The 26,441-nt window shown below is 41.1% G+C and overlaps 8 protein-coding genes across 8 annotated transcripts; 4 read left to right on the top strand and 4 right to left on the bottom strand.

Moving 5' to 3' along the window:
• The first annotated feature begins 100 nt into the window (after nucleotides 1–100).
• Nucleotides 101–2,021, top strand: LOC108594401 (glutamine synthetase 1, mitochondrial). Its single transcript, XM_017979568.2, has 2 exons — nucleotides 101–311; nucleotides 647–2,021. The coding sequence occupies exon 2, from the start codon at nucleotides 653–655 to the stop codon at nucleotides 1,853–1,855; it is 1,203 nt and encodes a 400-aa protein (XP_017835057.1). The 5' UTR covers nucleotides 101–311; nucleotides 647–652; the 3' UTR covers nucleotides 1,856–2,021.
• A 5,136-nt stretch (nucleotides 2,022–7,157) lies between these two features.
• LOC108594686 (drosomycin-like) lies at nucleotides 7,158–9,871 on the top strand. Its single transcript, XM_017979830.1, has 2 exons — nucleotides 7,158–7,205; nucleotides 9,566–9,871. Exons 1-2 carry the CDS (start codon nucleotides 7,158–7,160, stop codon nucleotides 9,824–9,826), a joined length of 309 nt encoding a protein of 102 aa, XP_017835319.1. The 3' UTR covers nucleotides 9,827–9,871.
• Nucleotides 9,872–9,886: 15 nt separating this feature from the next.
• On the bottom strand, nucleotides 9,887–10,533 carry LOC108594697. Its single transcript, XM_017979841.1, has 2 exons — nucleotides 10,453–10,533; nucleotides 9,887–10,399 (listed from the first exon to the last, which is right to left on the bottom strand). Exons 1-2 carry the CDS (start codon nucleotides 10,531–10,533, stop codon nucleotides 9,887–9,889), a joined length of 594 nt encoding a protein of 197 aa, XP_017835330.1.
• Nucleotides 10,534–10,612: 79 nt separating this feature from the next.
• On the bottom strand, nucleotides 10,613–11,994 carry LOC108603631. Its single transcript, XM_017992593.2, has 3 exons — nucleotides 11,182–11,994; nucleotides 10,915–11,128; nucleotides 10,613–10,853 (listed from the first exon to the last, which is right to left on the bottom strand). The coding sequence occupies exons 1-3, from the start codon at nucleotides 11,990–11,992 to the stop codon at nucleotides 10,664–10,666; spliced, it is 1,215 nt and encodes a 404-aa protein (XP_017848082.2). The 5' UTR covers nucleotides 11,993–11,994; the 3' UTR covers nucleotides 10,613–10,663.
• Nucleotides 11,991–13,069, top strand: LOC108594709 (drosomycin-like). Its single transcript, XM_033293761.1, has 2 exons — nucleotides 11,991–12,005; nucleotides 12,420–13,069. Exons 1-2 carry the CDS (start codon nucleotides 11,991–11,993, stop codon nucleotides 12,678–12,680), a joined length of 276 nt encoding a protein of 91 aa, XP_033149652.1. The 3' UTR covers nucleotides 12,681–13,069.
• Nucleotides 13,070–13,594: 525 nt separating this feature from the next.
• Nucleotides 13,595–15,223, bottom strand: LOC108600703. The gene is made up of 5 exons (XM_017988430.2): nucleotides 14,408–15,223; nucleotides 14,304–14,345; nucleotides 14,145–14,246; nucleotides 13,974–14,085; nucleotides 13,595–13,834 (listed from the first exon to the last, which is right to left on the bottom strand). Exons 1-5 carry the CDS (start codon nucleotides 15,180–15,182, stop codon nucleotides 13,624–13,626), a joined length of 1,242 nt encoding a protein of 413 aa, XP_017843919.2. The 5' UTR covers nucleotides 15,183–15,223; the 3' UTR covers nucleotides 13,595–13,623.
• A 643-nt stretch (nucleotides 15,224–15,866) lies between these two features.
• On the top strand, nucleotides 15,867–16,660 carry LOC108594348 (RNA-binding protein 7). Its single transcript, XM_017979502.2, has one exon. It carries the CDS (start codon nucleotides 15,924–15,926, stop codon nucleotides 16,641–16,643), a length of 720 nt encoding a protein of 239 aa, XP_017834991.1. The 5' UTR covers nucleotides 15,867–15,923; the 3' UTR covers nucleotides 16,644–16,660.
• A 238-nt stretch (nucleotides 16,661–16,898) lies between these two features.
• Nucleotides 16,899–25,752, bottom strand: LOC108594720. The gene is made up of 10 exons (XM_033293753.1): nucleotides 24,499–25,752; nucleotides 24,060–24,458; nucleotides 21,279–21,626; nucleotides 20,742–21,217; nucleotides 20,553–20,634; nucleotides 20,447–20,477; nucleotides 20,215–20,386; nucleotides 19,944–20,158; nucleotides 19,835–19,886; nucleotides 16,899–18,391 (listed from the first exon to the last, which is right to left on the bottom strand). The coding sequence occupies exons 1-10, from the start codon at nucleotides 25,750–25,752 to the stop codon at nucleotides 16,921–16,923; spliced, it is 4,500 nt and encodes a 1,499-aa protein (XP_033149644.1). The 3' UTR covers nucleotides 16,899–16,920.
• Nucleotides 25,753–26,441: the final 689 nt, after the last annotated feature.

Here is a 26,441-nt window from a genome sequence, read left to right as displayed (position 1 = left end):
AGCGACGTCGGCTGAAAACGCGATAAAGAAAAATCGAGACTGCGAGCCAAAACGAGAAAAGTGAATGTTGTGTCGCGAATTGTGTTCACACAACCTTCCTAACTTCGCAATAGGTTGGATGTCTCCCAAGCTGGCGTTCCGCAACAGTTAATAAAAAATAAAAATAATACAAATACAAAACAGAGCGCGCAAGTGCCGCGAAACCTAAACCTTAAAAGAAAAAGTACAAAAGTTTTTTTGAAACAACAAAAAAGCTAAGCCAAAAGCAAATATTTATATATAAATAATATATAACTGTACAAGTGCAAGTTGTAAGTTGAAAACAAATAAGCCAAAAAATATATTAAATGCAGTTGCTGTTTGTGTGTGTGTGTGCAGGTGTATTTATGTGTGTATTTGTGTTGGCATTTACACGTGTAAAGTAAAGGAAGTAAAAATTGCAGTCCAAAAGCAAATTTGTGTGGAAAATTTTTGATTGTAACATTGAGATGACAGCGTGTCCTTGAGCCGCACACATATACACACATATACACACAAATACACACACACACACACACAAATGCGGCATTTTCATAGTATACACACGCATACATACATACATAGGTACTTATAGCCGCAACTGTAAATCTGTAAATCTTTTCTGCAGCGCATCATGACATTCCGCGTCGCAGGACTTTTCCTTAAGAACGAGCTCACCGCTCCCGCTGCCAAGCAGCTGCGTATGCTCTGCACCTCGCAGACCGCCCGTGCGCAGTTCCTGAACAACTCACCCAACACAGCGCTGGACAAGAGCATACTGCAACGCTACCGTAACCTTGAGACGCCCGCCAATCGTGTTCAGGCCACGTATCTCTGGATTGATGGCACCGGCGAGAATATTCGCCTAAAGGATCGCGTCCTGGACAAGGTGCCCAGCGCCGTTGATGATCTGCCCGACTGGCAGTACGATGGCAGCTCCACCTATCAGGCACAGGGTGAGAACTCGGACACAACACTCAAGCCACGCGCTATCTACCGTGATCCCTTCAAGCCCGGCAAGAACGACATCATCGTCATGTGCGATACGTACAGCGCCGATGGCAAGCCCACGCCCTCCAACAAGCGTGCCGCCTTCCAGGATGCGGTCGACAAAATTGGCGCGCACGAGCCTTGGTTCGGCATTGAGCAGGAGTACACATTACTGGATGTCGATGGCCGTCCATTTGGCTGGCCCGACAACGGCTTCCCAGCCCCGCAAGGACCTTACTACTGCGGCGTGGGCGCCGATCGTGTCTACGCACGTGATCTCGTCGAGGCTCATGCCATTGCCTGCCTGTACGCTGGCATCGACTTTGCCGGCACCAATGCCGAGGTGATGCCCGCCCAGTGGGAATACCAGGTGGGTCCTAGCCACGGCATGAAGGCCAGCGATGATCTCTGGGTGTCGCGCTATATCCTGCAGCGCATTGCTGAGGAGTACGGCATTGTGGTCACCTTCGATCCCAAGCCCATGGAGGGCCAGTGGAACGGCGCTGGTGCCCACACAAACTTCTCCACAAAGTCCATGCGCGAGAATGGCGGCATGAAGGCCATCGAGGCGGCCATTGAGAAGCTGAGCAAGCAGCACGATCGTCACATCAAGGCCTACGATCCCAAGGAGGGCAAGGACAACGAGCGTCGCCTGGTCGGACGCCTGGAGACCTCCAGCATTGACAAGTTCTCCTGGGGCGTGGCCAATCGCGGCGTCAGTGTGCGTGTGCCCCGAGGCGTCGCCACCGCCGGCAAGGGTTACTTCGAGGATCGTCGTCCCAGCTCCAACTGCGATCCCTATGCCGTCTGCGGTGCCATCGTGCGTACGTGCCTGTTGAACGAGTAGAGTGTGGTCGGGGGTATCCCAAAATACGCGACAAAAACAAAACACACAAAAAACAAATGCGAGAAAGAATGAAAAAGAAAACTAAATCGAAAAAAAAAACAAAAACAAAATTTAAACGTGCATACAGCATTTAAGTTGAAAAGAATGAAGAAAAGTGAAATTGGAACGGAAAAATACTAGAGAAAAAGGAAAGAGAAGTAGATGGAGAAAGAGAGAAAAGTAAAACGTTGCTTTGCCATAAATACATGCATATATATACTAACATACATGTGTGTGTATGTGTATGTATATATAAATTATCTTATATCTTTTAAATATAAATAAATGTTGATTTATTAATGTACAAAAGAAAATAAATACGTATACTTAATTTTAATATATAGAAAACTTATGCATAATTTTTTTATAATTGTACATGACAAAAATGATTATAATTTCTTTTATTTATGTAAAACACACCTACACACATGCAAACAATACATAAATGATAAACACAAACATTTTGCAAGCTTTTTTTGTTTAATTGTTGAAACTAGGGCACAACGCAGCCACAAAATTATAATTAAACATTTTATTGTTGCTAAAAGTGTCAAAGGCTTTTAAAAAGTTCATTTGCTAATTTTATGCTTTTTTATTTTGAGTACAATTTGTCTTCATTAAAGTTGGCATTGCAATTAGAACAATTAATGAAAAGCAAACTATTTACTACTACTACTTATCAAAAGGCAAACAAACATACCAGACTATTTATGAGTCAAATATTTATTAAAAAAAATTGTTAAGATTATAAAAAAAAGAAAATATTATAAGTAATTGTTGGACTCTATGTAAATTGGCAAAAATTATAAGCCGCTGCAACAAATTATTCTCAACTAAAAATTGTTATTAGAAAAACGAAATACAATGTATTTGAAAGAAAAATTAAAAAACAATACTGATTTGCATGCCCAGCTGTGTGGTCGAAAATTTATGGCGGCTATATAAACGAAAGGTAGTTAAAAAGTGAATTCGATTATTTTATGACACACTTGGCAATATTAATTGACGCCGAAGCGACCTTAATCGATACTAAACGGCTGTTGGCTTACTCAGGCTATCAGCTGTGCATGTGTGTGTGTGACTGTGTGTGTGTGTGTAAAATAGGCATTGTAAGTATGTAAATAGCAAAAACAAAGCTGCTGCTGCTGCTGCTGCACTTCACCTTGAGCCGACGACACTTGTGACTCTTGCATTGGCGACGACGCCAACGATCAATGCAATTTACTTGGCGGCGGACAAGCCCTGGCTATTGTTGTTGGAACAACGCCAACCCACTGCTGTCTATGTGTGTGTGTGTGAGCCTAGCCTAGTCAGTCAGTCATAGTCGTCGTCATGTATCAAGCTCTACTGTTTGCAAATATTTGCACATACAAAAGCCAAGTGCGCTATGCGATTGGCCACTGGTTTTACTTTTTTGCTGTCTATCTACATATGTACATATACTTTGTGTATAGTTTTTATTTTTATTTTCATTTTTCATTGCGCCTTTGGCCCCGTGTAAATACAAGTATTACGGGTTGCCAGCTTACAGATTGTGTAAGTGTAATGAGGTCGCTAGCCTGACAACAGATAAAGCAATTTGCTTTTGATACGCTTGCCTACAGCGAGAGAGTAATAATAATTGCAATTGCACATATGCAAATATGTATTTTAATTGAATTTTTAAATACACTTTCTTATGCTGCACATTTATTAATTTTGAAAACATTTTACATTCGATTATTTAATTCAAACATTAGTCTTTATCATATTATTATTTTACGCTGGCAAAATTATTGTTTTGAACATTTTATTCTAAGAATTTTCAACTCGACTTACTAAGAAAATTATTTGTTTTGCTATTCATTTTTATTAATCTTTGAACTGACATGTGCATATGACTTAATAATATGCACATTTATTATAAACAAAACAAGCCTATATGTATATTCTTAACATAGTAGCTTTAGCATTGATACATATATGTATATAATTATTGATTTCGATTTCCGTTATGGAATTTACAAAAACTGGCAAAACTTCAATATTCAATATTTCGCAATGGTATTTGTTACGCTCTTTACGTAAACAAAACCAGTCAGCTACAAATAAACCATAAACAATTCAAGCCGATGCCTAATTATGAACATAGTACGTTTTTCAAGTTCCGCACACCAATAACTATTTAAATGAACTCGGTTTATTTATATGCGGATAACTAGTTTCTAGCTTTGTTGACATCCCATTGCAGGTCTTTCGAGTTCGTGCTCTGGGCACACGCAGCACCTGTTATTAAATATTTCTCTAGATAACAAGCAAACAAACAAACATATACTATATGCATGCTGTTGAAACTCAAAACATAAATTTGGATTTAAAAATAACAGCAATATCTTATCGTGGAGAAAATAGGCGCTAAAGCTGGCCGTGGTGTGCTGGACTCCGTCTCCAAGCAAGACCATATAATGATTGACCAAATGCGATTTACTGCGGTTATGCAATGAAGCGTTGGAAAACAAAACACAATTTATCAGATGGCGCGTTGCCAATTAGCCAATCGATCAAGTCTCGCATTAAGTGAAGTTATCGCGACACTCGCGCTGTGCATGAGAGCTGAACATATGAATGAATATGCTTTTTAAAATATTTGTTCTAGCGCAGACACTAACGTGGCTAAAGGGGCAAAGTTTATATAAGCCAGAGCTTGCGATACACTTTGATATGAAACTAGTATAGAAGGGTAGCTTGAAGTAGAGCAGCAGCATGAATTTAGAAAATGCAAGCAAGCATTATTTTCTAAATTGTTTAGCCTCAAATGATTGCTTGTTAGGTAATAAATAAATTTGACACAAGCTATTTTAATTTAGCATTTAGCGCATAAAGTCCAAGCTCAAGTCAAGATAAGCCATCGACAGCAGCTTTTAGCCTTTTCAAGGCGGCAGCTGTCAGTTTATTTCATTTTTTTTATTTTTTTTTTAGCATAATCTCTCTCTCACGCGCTCTGATAAGAACATGCAAACATAAGTACTATTAACTACTAGTATGTAAGGCAAGTTAACTCGGTCAATGAAATATTGGATTGGGTCTTCATTTGGTTTGGTGGTTATCGTTAGCCACTCATAAATCATACTTCTAATACGTGTGCCACTTGCAAATGTCTGCAGAAATTAGATTGATCTTATCCGAAAGCGTACGACACAAGTAGAAAATTAAATTGGCTTTTATATAAAAGCGAAAAGTGAACTAATTTGTCGCACGATCGCCTGGCGTGATATTATTAAAGCTATATATGTATGGTACGTATGGTACATACATTACGTATACGTTATATCGTACTGCATACATGCTAAGTATATATCAAAGATATGAGCGGCTATCAGTGGACTTTGTATGTACACTGCAACTTAAAACCGTTAATTGTAAATATACATATGTATATAGAAGACCACCGGATGGGGCTGGCTAATGTTGGCTCGATTATTTTAGTACAGGCTAATATATATATCAATGGTCTGCCTGGCATGTTTATCAAATCAGCTGGTAATTACGTTTATGATTGGGCTGTAGTTTGGGCGCATAATAAACACGTTTAGCATTGAGTCTCGAGTGCCAATTTTAGTACCTGCTAACACACAATTATAACTGCATCGGTAATTTGGTATCAAGTGATCATATAACGCTATGCCATTGAACTCTTCATTGACATACAGGGTCCGTGTGTGTGTGTGTGTGTGTGTGTTGTGTTGTTCTTTTTTCTAAATGAAAGCATTTTCATTTTCTTATCAAAATGGTCGTGCGGCATTTTTTAGCAAACACAAACCAAAAACCATATAATTCATTTTATTTCTTTATGCTTTTATGTTTGTCATATACAAACGCGACTGCGAGACCTTACACTGCACAAAAATCTAGACTATTGTACTCTTTAAAGCTGTGCGACTTTTGTTCAAGATTTTGTAATAATTTCCTTTGTATTTGCACACAAGTTCAATGCACAATGCAGGGCAAGTCTATAGTATAGCCTTAATTTGTTTGCGATTTCCTCCTCACTCTCGCTGCTGCTGCTTCTTTATTTATTGAGGTCTTAAGCGTTGTTCCCCGCTGCTCTGTGCTATGTCGTTGGCTTTTTGCTGTCGCCTGTCTACGCAGCACATGCGAGCAAATTTTTGACGTCATCTGACGCCGCCTCGCACGCGTCTGCCAAGTGATCTCTCTTCTATAGAAGTAGTACTAAATTCGCTCGGCCGATTAGCGCACATTCATTTCGAAATAAAATAGAAAATAAACCCGCATTCTCTACAGTATTAGTAAAGTTTATCAGTTCGGGGCGTGCCTGCCGGGCTATTATATTTTAATTGCTGCTACATTTATATTTTATGCAGCAATTTATTAATTATGTTTCGTGTATGACGGGGGTACAAAGATTATCCTGCGCTCTGTAATCATATGACATAGATTGGACGCACCGCACGCTTTAAACGCCAATGATCCCTTAAAGAAATCACGTCAGCAGCTCTCGATTACCTTTCCACTGGCTACGTGCTGTGTTATCTTTTTGCCCAAAGCCCTTAAGTGCATTTAATATGCGTTTAGCAACAAGTAGACAAACAAACACTTGGTTTACGTTCGTTCAATTGCTGACCCAACATGTTGTTTTCAACTTCAAAGGCCAATGCAATGTTTGTAATTGTTATTGTGAACTGATAGTGTCTGCACCACTGATAAGTGCGTCAGTTGGGTTTACATTGTTTATGCCGCGCGAGGTATTATCACTAAAAAATATATATACTATAAATACTTATTTAAATACAAACAGCCAGCAATTTGTTTATTTTGTTTTATCAACAAGTTTCACACACAAAACAAAAAATGCATCTTTAAGTTCAAGTTGATATTAATGCCTTCTTATCACTATCCGTTAATTGCCAAGGATTTATCAATAGAGCTAAAGCTCATTTATATATTTTCTTAATAAACAATTTTTGTTTCTTACTTGCATGGAAATATTCCAGCAAATACATTTATCAAACTCACACACAGTCAGCTGGACAGACAGAATTGTTGTTATTTATTTTATTTTTTTTTTGTTGCTGATTTACAAGCGTCAATTGCCTGACCTCTTGAGCTTGTTTTTAACTGCAGCTTAAGCACCAGCATATGGTTAATGTTATTGGGCGTTGATAATGTCATTGTTTGTGTCATTTAATCAATTAACGCTGCTGCGATATATAGAAGTTGTTGGTTTTATTCCATCAAAGCGCATTGTATTCCAATTAAGATCATAATGTTGAGTTTGTTTATGCCGGTGGCGTCTCTGCTGTTCCTCAGTCAGGTGATTGTAGTCCATGGGATGAAACTGCAAAGCTGAAGGCTATGTGGGTGGACATTGTTCAGCAAGTTTGAAATGCTGGCTTCATAGCTATTAAGACTAGCAATTGCTTTTCATGTTATAAGTGCTGCTATGACTGATGGCTTTTAATTGATTGCCTTAGTGCAGCTGGGAGTGATGAATAAATTTGCTCTCATTGCTACAAACATGTTTTCTTCAATTGTAGAAAGTTGACTGAACTAACCGTTGACGGTCAGCAAGAGTCTTTGTGTTTTTTTTTTGCCAAGATAAAATTGAAAATTACTCATACAATTATTTTAAAAACATGGTGAGATACGCATATGTATAAAATTGTAGCTGCACGTGTAGGAAATAAAAAATGCTGAGTCAATTAGTAACGAACAAAAAATACAACAACAATAACTTTGTCACAAAAATTTCCGCTGCAAAAAATTTATAAAAATTATATATGAATCAAAGTTTTAAAAAACTGTCTATCTACAAGGACTTAATCCTGCAGCTCGGTTTGGCGGCCTGCTGTGGTTTACTAGAGAATGCTAGCGCCTGCTACTATGCAATAAAAATTGTAGCTTCATTACATTTGGTGTTTGTCGAAAATTGCACGCTATGATTTTTTATTCAGCTCAACAGCGAGTTAGTCAAGACATCAACCAGCTGGTTTTTATTTCTAACAAAACAAATATTCAAACCTTATTTGTATTCTAAGTTATATAATTGAATGCAGCTAATGACAATGGCAATTAACAGTGTCAAGCTATAAAAGGCGTTGTAGCTTCTTTTGAGCTTATGCTATTCCAATGAAGTGGCTTACTCTGACTTTTGTTACTGCTCTGCTGGCCCTGCTCGCTGTCAGTGTCAAGCTGACGCAAGCTGATTGCCGTTCCAGGTACTTCTATGGTCCTTGTGACTTCAATGGGATGCAATGTAGAATAGCTTGCTTGAGAGAGGGTCTTTCCAGTGGCTTTTGTATAAATATTAATACCTGCTACTGTCGTGGCTGTTAACAGCTGCAATTTCATAAATAAATATATGATATGATGATGAATACATTCATTTAATTGTGTGCAATTTGATTATTAATATAAGCAATATAATGACCTGTTGATAACAACAGTAATTATTAACCCAAAGAAGTTATAAGATTCGCTGATTTTCTTCTGAAGCATTTTGCTTCTGACAATAAATAATAAATATAAGAAATATTTAACTAATTAAAGCTGACATTGCTATTTGTATATCAATAATGTATGTGTGTAACTCATTAAGCAGCCAAACATCAAGTGGGGAAGACATAGAAAGGACGACACTAGCTGAAATTGAGTTTATTGTACTCTTTGTCTCTTGATTCTTAAAGCTGTCTGTTAGTTATTTGCTTGATTTAATTTCTCTGAAGTAAAAGTTATTTACTAAGACAGATATCAAAGTAATTTAAGTTTAACTAGTTTAAATAAACAGTTTAAAAACGCATTAAAGTTGGGGCGCCACCAACATTTAAATACAATTTGACTAGGGTATCGCAGCAAACACACGCATGCACTCCAAACACCTACACACAAAAACAAGCTAACGCGCCACTGCTCGTTTTCGCTGTAGCGTCAGCAAGCGACGCCGCCGCTGCGTCGGCAGCGACGTTTGAATGGCGCGTTCAGCAGTGGTCACACCCGCTGTCGTATATTGAAAAATTGAATGTTGAATAATTCCTAAGCTATTTATGCCGATCGATTTGAAATTTTCACAATCGGTCGAAAACATGACTAGGCAATTTTGTGATTTATCTCAAATTTTAAAAGATTTTTTTACTGTCTTCTTAAATATTGTTTTTTTCGATTTGCGGGGGAGGGGGGAGGAAATACAAAAAATAAAAATAAAAGCGTAGTGTCCTGAATATAGGAGTCACCTCACAGATTACAAACTTTGGTTTGCTCTACCGCGTACTTGATACTTCGCTAGTCGAACACGACGCAACTCAATACAGACGGCACGGAACGGATGTCGGATACTGACTCTGGACGTGAATAAGAGACGGACGCTCGCAGGGCGAGCTCGGGTCGACTTTGACGCACAGAGCATGTGATCAGACGGACATGGCTATCATCGACTGCAAGCTCGTCGAGCTGATCAAGAATATTATATACTTTATGTGGTCTGCCACGCCTCCTTCTTCCTGTTACATACATTGAGCAACTTCATAATACCCATTTTCCATTTTTTACAAAAATGTCAAGTTTAAAAAACATACGATTAAGTTGAAGAATGTTTACTGATATTATTTTTTACTTGGTGTCAACATTAATAACATTTTAAAGACCTACTACTGATAAGGACTGTTGTAATTACCCTAGCCGAAGTATAAAAGCCGCAGCTTTTTCTTTACAATACATTCCATTCAAATGAAGTTCCTTAGTCTGAGTTTTTTGCTCGCTGTGGCGATTCTGCTGTTCGCTATGAGTGCCAAGCAGACGCAGGCTGATTGCCTTTCTCAGCGCTACAGAGGTCCTTGTGCTGTTTGGGATAATGAGACTTGTAGGCGTGTTTGTAAAGAGGAGAGCCGCCCAAGTGGATATTGTACTGCAACTCTGAGATGCAAGTGTGAAGGCTGCTAGCGCTTTAATATAATTGCAATAAAATCTTCAAACATATTGTCTTTATTAGCGCAAATTTTCTCATTCATTGCTGCCGCAAGTTTTTCTAACAATTCTGCCAGTAACATAATATGTGGTTAGCGTGTGGAATTGTTTATCCACATTGGAGTGCTGTGGAGCCTCAAACATGCCACCCTGAACCACAAAAATGCGCTTCCGCTTGTACATCATGTTGAGCAAGGGATTCTTCGGATTGGCGCGCATATTGGTCATGACATAGACGCCAGTCTTCAGTGGGCAACTAAAGGTGTAGTTGCTCTGCCTGAGCATGTTATCCTTCAGCGTTTTAAATATGGGCACAGAGTTGAAGATCGCCTGCATGGCGCATAGCTTGGTGGTTACATTGTAAATAATACGCGGCTTTTCCTTAAAGTCCTGCTGACTTATTAGCAGACTCATCATAGGCGATGCTATTTCCTCATTTATTGTGGTAATAGAAGCAACGCCCTCCACATTAGAGAATGTCATATTCACTACAAAGCGTGGACGATCATCCGTCCAGTTCGTATACATTAAATCCAAATAATGACAGGTCTATAGAGAATACAATTCAATTGCATATATAAAAATGTTTGCTTAAAACTTACTTCTTTAGTTTCGATGCCAAGCTGATTGTTAAAAATTACAAACAAGAGCAGCATAGCATAGAATTTTCTTATTAACCCCATGCTTGTAACTGAGTAAAGCCAACTAGCAAATTGATTTAAAAACAACGCATAATGTATCAACAATAGTTACGTACGCTCATTAACAATAATTATAACAACATTTATTTATGACATAAACAAAGTCATTACGCTAATATAAAATATCAAACTTTTGCGCCAGCCGCAAAATTTCTGCCAGCTTTTTTTGAATACGCTTCGATCCAGAGTTATGCAGCACCTGAGATAAATCAGCAGAGACCTCATCGGCCAATATGAAACGAGTCATGAATATGGCATGGGCCACTTGCAAATAGGCAACGCGCTTCAGTTCGGCGCGGAATCTGACAGAGATAAGAACCTACAGTAGTTTAAAGTTATAAATAGAGTTTGTAATTTACTCACGCGGCGTAACTATAGTCAGCGGTGTTGGCACCCAACTGGGCTAGACAGCTGATAAGAGTATCGTAGTACAACTGTAGTAATTGCTCGTAATGCTGCTCGAGCAACTGCGTCGAAATGCTGGTAAACAGAAATGGAATAATGTCATGTATAATTGAATCGAACTGCGCCAATTGAAAGTCCAATATCTTTAGTCGTGTGGGTTGACCCGCTGCATCTATAAATCACGCATTAAAATCATTTTAATTGCAGTTTTTAATTTTAACTTGCCATATTTAAACATAAGATTCATTATCCAGTAGTCCATGTGCACAATGCTGTTGAATATATTGTTTTCCACTGGCGACGCTTTGAGAAATTCAAAGAGCTCTGCTAATATTTTTGTTACGCGCGCGACCAGCTTTTCATCATTGTTTGTTGCTGCTCGAATGTCCTTAAGCGTCTCCGCAGTCATGCTGGCCTTGGACTCCTCTGCATCGCCATGCCAATCGAACTTGGTATAGTGTGGCAGCATGTGAGCTTCAAAAACTTCACTTTTCTTCAGCTTCAGCGCTATGGGCAACGCATGATATTGTGCCATATACTTAAGCGCTAGCTCCGTATGCGCCAGATCGAATGGCTTCAAGCGCTGACCCGGCACATAGTTGCTGTCACGCAAATCTTCCAGCACCAAAATAGCATCATGATCTACTACATTCGAATCTCTGCTCAGCGCTTGTCGCGCGCCATAATATCTAGCAAATCCATCGAATTGCTGTTCCTTAGCTATGCCCGCCTCGTCTTGCAGTCGCTGCACTGCCGGCACCAACATTTTGTAAAACTCATTCTCCGTCAGTTGCGTCCTCTCGGGCTGTACAAATTGCCAATGTTGTGGATCTGTGGGTGGCACTTTACCCACAAATCTTTGCTTCACAAGTTTGCCATCTGGCTGCCTTAATTGCGCTTCTATGGAAAGCAATATGCTGCCATAATTATCACCAGGCTTAGTTAAAGGCTTCAACTCAAAGCTGTCTAGCTTGCTGCCATTCAATGCAGGATTTATTAATTCTGCCAAATTTCTAATTGAAGGTAGACTTGCCATGTCTAGTTGTGTTGTACGTTTACGTTAAACTGTAAATAATGTGTACTACATGTGTTTTGGTTTATTTCGTTTACCACAAGCAGATTACGTTATCATGTGATTATCTCTCTTACTGTCTTGTTGCTGCACTGCGAGCGGCTCTCTCTCTCTCTCTCTCTCTCTCTCTTTGATAATAACTGTTATTTGTCGTGAGTTCATAAATAAGTTCAGCCAGCAGGTATGCAATGGAATCTTTGTATCTTGATTCTTAAAGTTGTCTGTTATTTATTTGCTTAATTTAAATTCTCTGAAGTAAAAATTATTTACTAAGGCAGTTATCAAAGTAATTTAACTTTAACTAGTTTAAATAAACAATTTTTTGCTTGGTGTCTACAATAATAACATTTTAAAGACCTACTACAGATAAGGACTATTGTAATTACCCTAGCCGAAGTATAAAAGCCGCAGCTTTTTCTTTACAATACATTCCATTCAAATGAAGTTCTTTAGTCTGAGTTTTTTGTTCGCTGTGGCGATTCTGCTGCTCGCTGTGAGTGCCAAGCAGACGCAGGCTGATTGCATTTCTGAGCGCTACAGAGGTCCTTGTGCTGTTTGGGATAGAGAAACTTGTAGGCGTGTTTGTATAGAGGAGAGCCGCCCAAGTGGATATTGTACTGCAAGTCTGAGATGCATGTGTGAAGGCTGCTAGCACTGGAATATAATTGCAATAAAATCTTCAAACATATTGTCTTTATTAGCGCAACTTTTCTCATTCATTGCTACCGCAAGTTTTTCTAACAATTCTGCCAGTAACATAATATGTGGTTAGCGTGTGCAATTGTTTATCCACATTGGAGTGCTGTGGAGCCTCAAACATGCCACCCTGAATCACAAAAATGCGCTTCCGCTTCCTTCAGCGTTTTAAATATGGGCACAGAGTTGAAGATCGCCTGCATGGCGCATAGCTTGGTGGTTACATTGTAAATAATACGCGGCTTTTCCTTAAAGTCCTGCCGACTTATTAGCAGACTCATCAAAGGCGATGCTATTTCCTCATTAATTGTCGTAAAGGAAGCAACGCCCTCCACATTAGAGAATGTCATATTCACTACAAAGCGTGGACGATCATCCGTCCAGTTGGTATACATTAAATCCAAATAATGTCAGCTCTAAAGAGAATACAATTCAATTGCTAATATATAAAATTTTGCTTCGAACTTACTTCATTAGTTAGTTCAGCCAGCAGATATGCAATGGAATCAGCCTAAAAATAGGCAAGAGAAGAATATCCGCAGTATCACTTAATTGAGAGCTTATGTATTCTCTTTTGATTGTTTTGCAATTGCAAAAATTCGCACAAACAACAACTACACGCGAATTATTTAAAAAAATATATTTATAAAATGTTTACAAGGCCACTCGGCAACTTTTTCATCGAGTAACGCGCATGTACCGACAAGTCGTTAAGAACGCGTGCGACGCCAATAACTAGCCATTGGCTATCGAAGCTATTATATGTTTTTATATACTATATGCTACATTGATAAATGGAAAAAAACCCAAATAAGAGCACGCGTTCCATTCCCAGCGGTCAACATTGCTTTACAATCTTTTTAACTGTTTGATAAACAATTTATTTGTAATCTAGTTGCTTAATAAAAGAAATTAAATTTTTTTGCCAAGTGCATGATGTCGGCAACCTTATTTAAAATTGTTTCCTTGCCTCTGTTTTTTGATAGCACAGACATGTCCATATCCTTAAATTCACTTGGCAGCGTACTATTGTCAGCTAGCACAACCTTGACCATAAAGAGTGCATGTGGAATCTGCAAGTGGGCTACTCTTTGTACCTCGGCCATAAAACTGCAAGAAAAAGTTAAATAAGAAATTAAAAGCTGATTTACTTCGCTGCTTATCATTGTTTATATTTTTGACATTATCAGGGAATTTATAAACAAATTGCATGCCAAATGTTTGTAGATAATATAACAACTCTACTTACCTTTCAAAACTGTAGGCCTTAGTGCACACATTCATTCTGTTTAATGTGTTGATAAATTCATTATAATATATACGCAGTAAATGATGGTAGTTCTCCTCCACGACTTTCGTATCTAAGGGGAAGGAATTATTAAAAATCTTTAAAAACATAATTTTGTGTCTTCAAACTTACCCACGCTCGACAACAATAAAAATATTATATCATGTACAACGGACTCATACTGTGTAATTTGAAAGTCAATAAACTTTAATTTAGCAGGTACACCAGTCTCATCTGTTAATTATATTATTGTTTACTTGTTACTAAAGCAAATTTGAATGCACAACTTACCGTATTTCACCATTAAGTTATTTATCCAGAGATCCATGTGAGCTGCAAAAGTTTGTGAAGCAATTAACATAAAATCAATTTGTTATAATAACAATGCAAGTTACTTATTGAAGTATAGGGTCCATCATCCGCTTCTAATCCCGCATTACAGGCGTTATACAGCTCGAAGAGCTCATCTACACGCTTGATATCCTTTTCATTGTCCTTGGCTACAAGCTTGACATCCGCTATGGTTTCAGTACTTAGCATATCTTTCATGGATGGATCCATATTTTCATTCATATCGAATTTATTAAAGTGGGGGCGTATTTTTTCATAAAAAACCTTTGGTTTCTTCAAGCGCAGTGCTATGGGCAGGGCATGAAACTTAGCCAAGTAGTGTAGTATAAGCACGGTGTGTGCCAGATCGTAGCTATCGTGTCTGTTGCCAGGCTTATAGCCTCGCACTGTAAGATTTTCCTGCACCAATAAAGCGTCTCGATCTACTACTGTAGAGTTTTCATTGAGCGATATGCGTGATCCGTAATAACGAGAAAAGCCATCGAATAGTTTGGTGGGCAGCACACCGGCCTCCAGTTGAAGTTTGTCCAGCTCGGGCCCCAAATTCTTGTAGACAGTATTCTCAGTGATGCAAGTACGTTCTGGATGAAAGAGCTGCCAGTACAGATCGTTAGTTAATGGGGGCAGCTTTGCAATTAGCGGTAATTCCTCTTTGTTGCCATTGGGCTGCTTAATTTTAGCTTTAATTGAAAGCATAATACTGCCATAATTATCTCCTGGCTTGGTTAGATAAGAGCTCTCATATGATTCGAGCGTTGCGCCATGCAAGTGGGGCTCGACCACTTTATGAAAGTCCGTGATTTTTGGTACCTCAGCCATGTTGTTACGCCCACTATCCGTGACCGAATGAAACTGTGAATTCGTTGCGCTACTGCTTTTGTAGTTTGTACTATAAATATGTATATGCTAAAAAGCATGATTGTGCAATAGCTTATTTAAAAGCGACAAACACACACACACAGGTGTAGATAATAATAACATCACAGAACGACGATATTCTAATCATTGATAACACGAATGTTGCTGAATGTGTACCGTTAGTTAGTGTGTATGTTCGCAATTATCATTTTTTTTCGGCTCGTTTTTTGCTAGGCTCCGCTACCCCCTCCTAAATAAATACTACACGTCTTACTATACTATTTTGCTGTCTAATCATGATTTAACGAATTGCTGTTAAAGTGCGAGCAGTACTCGAGAAAATCAACGAACTTTATCTCTGTCTCTGTACGACAACAACAATCAGTACTATCAGCAGCATAACATCATTCAATTGAAATGAATTGCAGCTTACAAGTTCATGGCTGCATCAACTAGTTGCTATATATAATATAAACAATGATCACGCTAGTTAGTTAAGGGTGGTTCTTGCGCGCAAAATTTGTGTTTTAAATTATATTTGATTGCTATGGCTACACTGTTTTTAACAAGTTGGCAGCGCTACTTAATACAATCGGTTGTTGTTCCGCCGCCAACACTAACATAAAAGTAAAGGACAACCCTAGACTCATAAATATCAGCGAAACTTTTAAAGAAAAACAAGAATTAATAAATACATAAGAAATGGATCAAATCGCTATTGCTATACAGCAAGCTGCGATACAGCAAGAAATGTACAATGCAAATGCAGCACTAATGTCTCCACAAATGCCAATGATGATGCAAATGCATCATCCACCTTCACATCATATGAACTTTTCTATGCGCTATTCACTGCAACAAAATGGTGAAGAAGATTATGATGACGACGATGATGAGGATGATGAGCAGCAGCGCACGATCTATTGCAACAATCTGGACGAGCGCGTAACGGAGGACATACTTTACGAGGTGTTTCTGCAGGCGGGACCCATAGAAAGTGTGCGCATACCACTGGACAACATGGGACGTCAGCGCAACTTTGGCTTCGTTTCATATCAGCACAAGTGTGCAGTGCCTTTTGCATTGCAGCTATTCCAGGGACTGGAACTGTATGAGAAGAAGATAAATATGAGGTCTCAAGGCGTTGATAGGCAAAGAGATTCGCGTATGCAGCAGAATCCATTTGATGCGCCCCAGCAGAATTATCATCCCAGATATAGCCACCATGAAGCAATGGGTCTTGGTAGCAATTACAACAATCACAATGATCTTCGACGTCGAAGCGACAGTGCTGTGCTCGACAACAAGCGGCCCAGACCGCATCAACATCAAATGCATCATCAGCAATATAATTATCAGCAGCACAACAACAGCAACAGACGTTCGGATCAGCGCTATAATCATGGCAAGCGCAGATTATGACGAGGCTACTATAGGAATGCAAAATATATTTAATTTATTTTGAGTATTTATATTTACATGCCGCAAACACACGCGATTTGCTTAAACTAATGTCAGTTCTAAGCAAATTAAAAATCAATGTACTAGCATAAGTACTAACTAATTAATGACACACGATAATTACTAACGATTTGGTCTAATTACAAGTTGTAACAGCATTTTTAAATAGCATGTTTAATGTTTAGTTTGACTCTAACATACATATCTGTAAAAAAAAAATAATTGTAATGAATTAAGCCTAATGCGTTATGCTGCGCAGTGTCTTCTCTACATTGCGATATGTGCGTGGCGGTATGACCTCCAGCAGCAGACGCTGATAGCTGCTGTGATCGGACAGGGCGCGAAACAAGGACTTGGCATAGCTGCGCGTCTCCAGGCTGCCCTCCAGCAGTAGATTGGCGCCCACCTGGAAAAACTTGTCTCGCTGCTCGCGGCTCATGGCATAGATGCGATCGCTGCCCAAGCGCTCCACCAGTCTATAAAGCAACTTGGCCGTGGTGGTGCGCACCAGCGCATTCTGATGCTGTGCACCCTTGGACGTTAAAATGTTGAGTACTTTAGCCGGCTGCAGATTGTCCGCCATGGACTCCAGCGCACGTGTGGCATCTGCGCGCAGAAAGCGATTCGTATCCGCTGTACGATGCAGCAAGGCGCAAACCAAATCATCACACTCCTGCTCCAGCGACTTGTACTTGAGCGTGAACAGCTCCGTGGCAGCTTGGCAAGCGGCACGCGCCACTTGGGAGCGCAGATTACGCACCGAGCGCGTTAGCTGTATGCAGCTCATGTGCATATGGTTGTCCAGCATGTCCTGATGATAGCGTATGAGTCGCACCATGCACTTCAAGCCCGTCATGTTGTGCTCCCAAGTGGGCGAGTCCAGTTGGTCAAAGGTTTTCATAAGCGCTTCACGTGGCTTCTCGAAGCGCGACATGTTGCTGGGAAACAGCTCCGTTTGGGACATCTTAATGGCCTGCTTGACGGGCGACACGCGACGCTGGCCACGCAGCAAGTAAGAAGTTTTGGACTTTTGCTTGAGCGGCGTATTCAGCGGCTTGGCGGGCAGACTGCAGTTTTCAAGCAGCTGACAGCCCAGCTGTGAGCTATTATCCGTTGTGGTAGTGCTACTGTTGTCCAGCGAGCCCTGCTTGGAGTAGGGACGCTCACCATACAGCGAGTCCAACGAGAGTGAGATTCGCTTCGATGGCAGTGCGCTTGACTTGCGACTGGAGCAAGCAGGCGATGGCTGCGCAACAGGCGGCGCAGTCAGCTCTTGCTGCAGCTGCTCCACCAGCACAAAGCTATTGCTGCCTTCGATTTGCTCCTCTATGGACTTGACGGACTGTGCACGTGACAATTGTGGTGTAGTGTCCTCCAGCTGCGTTCGAATGCTTTCGGTTTTGCTGTGCAGACTATTGTTGCTCTCATTGCGCTTGAGCTGTGGCTCCAGCTTAGCTGCTGGCTCCAGCGGTTCCTCTTCAATGTCATCTACGACCAGCTCCTCGAATTGCTGCTCCAGCTGTTCTAGAGCAACAGCGCCAGCTCCAGCGCTTTGACTGCTAAACGACTTGGCCGAGGCAGTGGACTTTTGCGAGTAGTTAACAGACTTGACTGAGGCACTCAAAGACACACTATCCACTGCGTGCTCCAGCTCTTGGACTCTCGCCGGCAACTCCGCCGCCTGCTGTGCGTTTGCCTGCACCTCCACGCTGTTTGGAAAAAAGAAATTACACATTTTAATTGCTGTTTAATAGTTTAGGCCTACTGCTTACGCTATACACTCAGCATAGGCAGCTACTTGAGCTGGTGTTGCATGTTTGTGTGCCTCTTGCGGCGTTTGCAGCACTTGACACGTCACTTTATCAGACTCATTGTCGCTTTTATCAATTGCCATCGATTTTCTGCCACTGCCACCACCACAACAACAACAGCAGCGATCGCAGCTCCGCAGCCTGCCACATGCCGCCCTCAACTTTGCCAGCATATAGACGCTGAATCTGTGGCACAATGCGCGCAGCTGCTGTGCGCCAACGTAGAATGCATTTTGCATTTTACACAACAAGTTTATACAGAACGTCTATTTTATTATAACATTTAATTGACTGCTTGCTGATTAATTTAACAAGCAGCTGTGCCACTTTCTTGCGCCACTGGCGGTGGCATCAACGACACTTTAACAACTGTTTGCCACACTCGGACTCGGCAAATGTCGTGCTGACCGCCTCTGACTAACCCAAGGAGTCCACACATACATACAAAGAGGAAAACAAATGCCGTCGCTCTCGACGAATGTTCCATTTCAGGAAAAGCCAAAACAAAGGCAAAACTTGCAAATGTAAAACAGGACATTGCGTTTCAGCTCTGGCTTAGCGTTCAACTACCCCCAGTGCAAACGACGCTCCACACGCCCCACACTCCCACTCAGATGGTCAGCCAACTGTTTAACGAAGCCAGCGACTTGTTGGGGTTAGCTCTTGGGTCTAGCCGGCGCTAGGACCTCTAGCATTTACTTGCTTACGACTAAATTTAACTTCGTGCTTCTTCGTTAGTTTTACCGCGAAGATGTTGCGGTTGGAATAAGCTTTAGTCGTTAGACAAATGCTCTATCGCTAGCAATTGATTAAAAATTAAATTTTAATACAAGTTTGTATGTAAGAGAGGACTGTAGAAAATTAGCTTATCATACATTATAAATATTAGATTGAATTTTAAATGTTTCTAATGTTTTTGTAATTGGCTAACTTCTCAATAAAAACTTTTCTAAATCTGCTATACTGCAAGTTAGTCAAAAGTTCAGCAGTTTTTGGAATGTCCAACTAATTTTAATTTTAGACTTGAGGTGATAATACTCAGAAACCCATAAAGCAGTCAAAAAATACCTTAAACAAACCCCAGAAGCCAACTCAGTGGTCATTTGAAGGTTTGTTAACTGGGCTGGACTGTTGGCTGCTTGTATATATAGTATTAATGGCCCTGATGAAAGTTAAAGCTATTTAGGTTAAATAAGCTGCTTCAGCCTAACACCTTAAAGCGCTTTGGAGTGTGTGAAGAGCTGCGACAAATTTATTTGTTGACGCGCACAAACAATTTGTGGTTATTACTTGCGGTTTTCTTTTCTTAACCACATTGGCTTAAAATGTAGGTTAACTTGCCTGCTCTTAGCCACGTCCGTTTGCGCCTTATTGCAGCATTGCTTTTCCGCAGCTATAAATACATAAATAATTAAAATGTAATACACTTTTCAATTTCGTTGCAACTTACGCAGCTGCTGCTGGCCTTGACTGTTGGCCGTCCAGCCAGTCTGCGCTTTTGTGGGCTTCCTGCGCTGCTGCTGCTGCTGCTGCTGTTGAGCTTTGTTCAAAGCAAAGTTGGACTTGCTATAGTGGACTTCCTCAAAGCTGTAAGGATAATGTGTGTGCTGCACATTGCGCATAAAGTTATTAGCGCCATATGAATGTTGTCGCATCACCGGAAATCTGCAATCATTAAATGATTAGTTTGCTTAATGAGCTGATCCCACTCTCGCACCCACCTGGAGTTTTGCCCCACTAGACGTTTGTTTAGTGTTGCATTGCAGGGTGTTAACTGTATGAAGCTGCCACTGCCGCTGCTGCTGCATGTGGTGGCATTGCTATCGGTGCTGCGGCCATCCATGGAAGACTCTGAGAAGGTCTTGGCTTCCAAACGACGCTCCATTAGATTCACTGATTAAGCAAAGTAAAGATTTATTTTTAAAATATATTATTTGACATAAGCCAACTCACCGCCTGTTATTCTACTAGCATAATTCATTTTTTGATAAAAGTCCTGTAAATACATAAAAATATTTTATCAATTTCATTGAGCACTAAATTTGATTTGATAACTTACATTTGTTGATCTGCTAGGTAGGTCCAAAGCTTCAGGTGGCGAATGATAAGAGTGACGATGTAGATTTTCATCGGCGGGACAGCTGTAATTATATAAAATTATTAAGAAATGTTAGCAGTATTTTAAATATTTTAACAGCAGCCAAACAGGATTACGATAAAATCTTGTATTTAAAATCTGTTTAGTTACCCATAGCTCTCCCCCTCTATGCTGTTATTGCGTGAACAATTTTTATTCTTCATCTGCATGCGGCGTCGCTTAATGGCATTGGGTGAGGCTGAGCCTTCGCCCTGTTTAATCCAGTCCACATCGGCGCCAAAGGGCTCCAGCTCGCCTTGAGCCAGGCGATTGAAGCTATAAAGAACCGCCGCATCGGCTGTGATAATGGGCAGCTGCTGACGTGATAGGCGCATCTTAACTGCGTCCAACAGAGCAGCGCCATTCTCTAAGCCGCCGCTTGTGATTTGAGCAACTAACTGTTGTATCTGTTCCTTGGATGAAATGTTCGCCAGCACGGCGAGCACTTCCAAGGCTGTCTGACGCACACGGCGTTTGCGATTGAGTGCAGCATAGGTGACTTGCTCGGTGAGTATGTTGAGATCGAAGCAGGTGCCAGGAAAGGTCATTAGCGCATAGATGGACATTTGGAGCGCGTGATCGCGAAACTGCAAAGGAAGAGTTGATAATGAAGAAATTTCAATGGAATATATAGCAAATAGTATTTACCTTGGAGCTCTTGGCATGCAGATACTCTGGAGCTGTTAGCTTGGCCACAATGGTGCCCGCTGGCAGACGCTGCATGAGCGCCTGGCACACACGATTCGCGCCCGCATTGCCTTGTCTGCACAATCCCGTTAGGATCTGTTGAGCACGCTCCTCTAGGTTGTCCAGCGGCAGACGTGTAATAAGATTAACCAAAAGCTCGCGCTTCAGTTCGGCCACCTCAAAGTTGCGCTCTGAGCAGAGCAGCGTGCGCAGTAGACTGTCCAGATAGGGCTGGACCAGCAGCAGATTGGCGGAAGAGCTGAGCGCCAGCTCCAGTTGCGTGATGCCTTGCAAGCGCTGTCGCCAGTCCTGTCGAAACGGCAAAAAGCGGAAATTGTAGTCAATTGCAAATGGCAGTAACAAAAAAAAAAGTAAAGCACACGTAAAAAAATCGTCGCTTAAAATAATTTCCTGCCTGACCCAATTTACATACAAACCCACATACAAATGCATGAGAAGCAGAGCAGAGCGGTAAGAGGTTTTATATTCGCACCTTTTCTTGTATTCTCGTATTTTGTACGCGCTATAATTTCTGGTAATGTTTTATTATTTTTGTGCTTCATTTTTTGACCTAGTTCTGTAGCACGCTGGTGGCAGACGCACTTGCGAAAGCCTGCGTCCTTGAGCTTGCGCTTGATTTCTCTAAGCGCCACGGCGATGTACCTTTATATGTAATGTACATACTTCTTATTATTTTTATCGCTCGCATACTGCATGCTGTTGGCTGAGTTATTGTTATTGTTGTTGTTATTTTCGCTGCTGGCTATATGAGAAATATCGCGTGCATTTAAATGATTAACCGGCTAGCTGGACTACGTACCAGCAATATGAACAACATGCAACTATTACCCAAATACTATCAAAGCTATGTGCTGGGGGCTCAACATCATATGCAGACTTCTTATGCATTGTCAAAGTCTTCAAAAAATGTCAGTTGCACATATTTTAGTTCAGAGTTGAAGCTAAAGAGTCGTATGATAAACGGCACTTGAGAAAACAGGAAACATTTTATATATATCGCATTAATCTGAGCAGGGTACGTTCACTCACTTGAAAGTGCAAAACTGAAGTGAGGCTCTCTCGCTTAACTGATCTTCGGCCTAGCTGCTTATCGCTGCTCTTTTGCTCACTGACGTTGCTGAGGTCGAAGCGCATGAGAGCGAAGCTTGCAGCGATAGCGAGAGCGCGAGAGAGATAAAGCAAAGAGAGTTGAAACTTTACTGTTGATTCTTATCTGTGCACTGATGTCAAGCAACTGTTCTTACTTATTTCCACTAGCAAAGTATATTAAAATGAATTTTAAAGCCGACTGTTGCTTTTAGTTGTAATTGAAAGTTAAATAAATTAAAGTTTTATAGAATAATTACATATTAAAAATCAATTTTTAAAAACAAAACGACATTATTTGATTGGTCTAAGCAACTTCCAGTAGTGCTATATTTGTATTTCAACATATTGTTGACCTAGGTACTTAAATTAACACATTTTACTGTTTGTCTCCAGCTTCTAACCAATTTCTTAGCCGACTTTTAGCCCTATTAAAGTTCTACTCATTTATTTTTAAGCTCTTTCCTAACATTTTTTATTACTGACTCGACTTACTTTTCTATCTGCATCTAAAGCTGTTACTTTTATTATTTGACACCATTAGTGCTTTAGTTTATGCATAGCCAGCTAAATTTATTTTTAAACTTCAGTTTAGTGCGCTTATCACGCCGCCCTGTTGCCCATCAAATATGCCAGTTTAAGTAGTATATATGTTATATGGAGTGTAGCTTGTAACTTAAGCAGACATTTAACATTTGAATTGAAATAGCTGTCAGAAGTTTTAACGGCATAGCGGCAGATTTTGATTGAAATGCGAGCGAGAACTGTTGAATTGTTCATGTCGAAAATTATGAATAGGCAATACGCTAAGGCTATAGGTCGCTGAAAGTAGGTTGCATACGAAAGCGATAACATTGACTGCTGGCATTAATAGTTGGCAGCAGCTATGAGGGTGGCTCCACCAGCGACACCGACACCGACACCGACACCGCCACCGCCACCGGCTCCAGCTTGGTGCTGCCTACGAATTTATCGCTAAAATTCATTCATTAGTCAGGCAGGTTAGAGAGAGTAATATAATAGGGCCAGCTGATGAGGCCAATGGGCAATGCGTGCCGCGTACGTAATAAACTCCATGTAGCACCATTATGAACATAAAATAATTTGAGTATATTACAAATGGAGCATGCACGACTACAATGTAACCAAAAAACTCCACAGCTGCATAAGAATTGGGGTTAAGCTTTGTGGTAATTAAGTTAAGTTATATTAGCTGTGATGAGAATTTAGGACGTGCGGAGGTTTCACATTACTTGAAAAAAATAATAAGGAAATCATTTAAGATGTTGGTCAGACAGTGTGAGTTCTTAGGGTATTATAAATAGCATTTAAAAGATTAAATCAAAGGCAACCCAGTTAGTTAACCCAGTAAAATATAGTAAATTATAAATAAGATGTAATCGACTAAATGTGACTTGGAACATATGTTATTCTTAGATGTTAGTCTTAGAGGGTAGCTCAAGTGTCGCATATGTAGCAAAAGGACATGTAGTGCCCATCCTCGAAGCCCGTAACCCAGTTAGCGTATTAAACGGAAACTACTGATGAGTTGGCATGCGTTTGCACTTATTATTAATTCTATGGTTTTTGTTTTAATTTGCTGGTCAGCAGAGTTAGAGATAGAGACAGACTTACCCCCGAGCGTAGCTGCTTTATTGTTTGATAGTCCACAATGTCCAGCTCTTCCCAGCTCTTGGGCGTGGCCGGCGAAGCAATTGAAGCAGCTTGTGGTGAAGGAGTTGCAACCTCAGTGCGTCTCGTTGTATGTGGCGAGTGCTCCACATCGCGTTGCAGATTGTGTAGCACTTCAATTTGCTTGTGTGGAATCTTGGGACTAATGCTGGCTGGACTAATGCTGCGACAGCGATAGCTGGGAGACTGAGCTTGCGATTCACGCTTGGGTGAACTAAAGTAGTTGCTGCTCACATGCGCTGCTGCTGCAGTTTCCAGCGGCTTGGTGTTGTCATTGGGTATGTCTAGAGTCAGCACTGAGCGGCTGTTCGGCTGTTCCTCGGGAGAGTCCAGCAACTGTAGCTGTAAGGCAAGCTGCTTGTGGCAAGTCTGCTGAGAGGACACTTATACTATTGCTGTTTGTTGCTGGCGGCGCTGTTTCACTCTTGGGCGTACAGGATGCTGCATCGCTGTCGGGTGTGCGCATTTTGACAATCTCACCGCCAAAGGTCACACGCTTAAGTGAACGACTGGGCGTGGCAGGCTCAGCTTGTGCTGGCAGCTGCTCCTCTGCTTCGGAATCGCTGATAATCTCTAAGATGCCTGCATCATCATTAGACTGCGCTGGCAACTGACGACACATATACTCTGGGCTCTCTATAGTGGCGCCATCTTCCTCCGCTTCCTCCGTTTCCGTTTCAGCTTCCAGTATGCGCATGGTCAGCGTATCATCATTAATCTTTATTTCCGTTTCCATTATAACTTTGCCTTTCTCGGCACAGTGCTCCAGCTGCTGAGCGCTGCCACGCCAGCTATGCTCTCTAGGCAAAGCACGCCAAGCGCCAGTGCTGGCTGCAGTTGCTCTGGCCTTTGGCAGCCCATAAAGCTCACAGAGCTGCTTGTACAGCTGCTTGCCACCCGCTTGATTGAGCTGACTGTCAAACACTTGCGGGCCCAGCAGCTCGGCTAGCTTGCCCAGCACCTTGAGTGTTAGCTCCTGTTGGTTCTGCTGCAGCTGCAGATGCTGCAGCAGACGCTCAATAATATGCTGAGCTATGAGCTGGCGCTGTGGCGTGTGTAAAATCGATTGCAGCAAAGCAGGCAGCGACAGCAGCACGCCGCAGCTTAGACGCTCCTCCTGCAACAGCTGCGGACTCAGCCCAGTGTTGAGTATTTGGCGCAGCACCTCGGCGGGCTGCTCCGTTTCCGCCAAATAGACACGCAGACAATCGAGTGCGCCCTTGCGCACTGTGGGCGCTTGGTGGCCCAAATTCTTGATGAGATCTATCAGAAACTGCGCACTAAAGCCATCCGCCTTGGATTGCATTACGACCAGCACATCGACGAGCACGCGCAGCGCATGCTGACGCACCTGCCACTCCGCATCCTGCAGTCGCTCATGGAATTCAGCAAACATGCTGGCTGGGCAAATATTTTCCGGCAAGCGTCGCGTTCGCAGCACATGCTCCCACAATGGCGTCAGCTGCACATTGCCCACTGCCCCGCCAGCGCCCTGCTCCAAGCGACGTTGCATTTTATTCGCTTGCAACTCCTGCTGACTGCTGCTGCTGCTGCTGCTTTGATTGTTATTCTTGTCCTTGCTCGCGTCAGTTTCCGTCTGAGCGAGGCGCGGCTCTAAAAGGCGCTGAAAGAACATTATCTAATGCTAATTGGCCGAAGCCTTGTACTTTGCCAAATGTCTTTCCTCACTAGTTTCTCAAATTCATTACTGTCACGCACACTTGCATCCGGCTACAAATTTCCCGATGACTTTCTATTTACACTGACCAACGTATACTATATATATAGTATCTGTTAGTTTGTATCAGCTGCGATTTGTGTTTTAGTCACTTGTGTCGTTGGCAACTTGCTAGCAGAGACTGCAACTGTTTAGCTCCGGCTAGCGCTATTTTGTAGCCTCTGACTAACAGTTAGTACAACCCCCAAAATGTTCAATTTATGCATCCAATGCGCATGTCCTTCTCTCTTGCTCTCTTTCGCTCTCTCTGGCGCTTTGCCAAGCAACAGTTATTGCTTATTTCGAATTTTAATTGAATATTTAAATTTATTGGCATAATGTACAATAATAATAGCATAACTAAATATTAAGTTAGACAAGTGTTAAGTGTGAGCTTTTTAAACTAAATGATTTACAATGGCATTTAAGCTGTTCTCAATTACAATCTCGACTTCGAATCGAGTTCGAATTGCAATTAAGAGTCTGGAGCTGAATGAACTTAGTGTAAATAATTAATATAGCACACATTACAGACAAGTATTTATACAATTAATTGCAATTCTACAAAAAAAAAATAATCTGTCAAGTGTTTTACTTTTACTAATTTA

Source organism: Drosophila busckii, chromosome 2L, assembly GCF_011750605.1.
Source record: "Drosophila busckii strain San Diego stock center, stock number 13000-0081.31 chromosome 2L, ASM1175060v1, whole genome shotgun sequence".
In the NCBI taxonomy this organism is placed as follows: domain Eukaryota; kingdom Metazoa; phylum Arthropoda; class Insecta; order Diptera; family Drosophilidae; genus Drosophila; species Drosophila busckii.
Note: the sequence above shows the minus strand (reverse complement) of the source record. Positions and strands in the feature narration are given on the sequence as shown.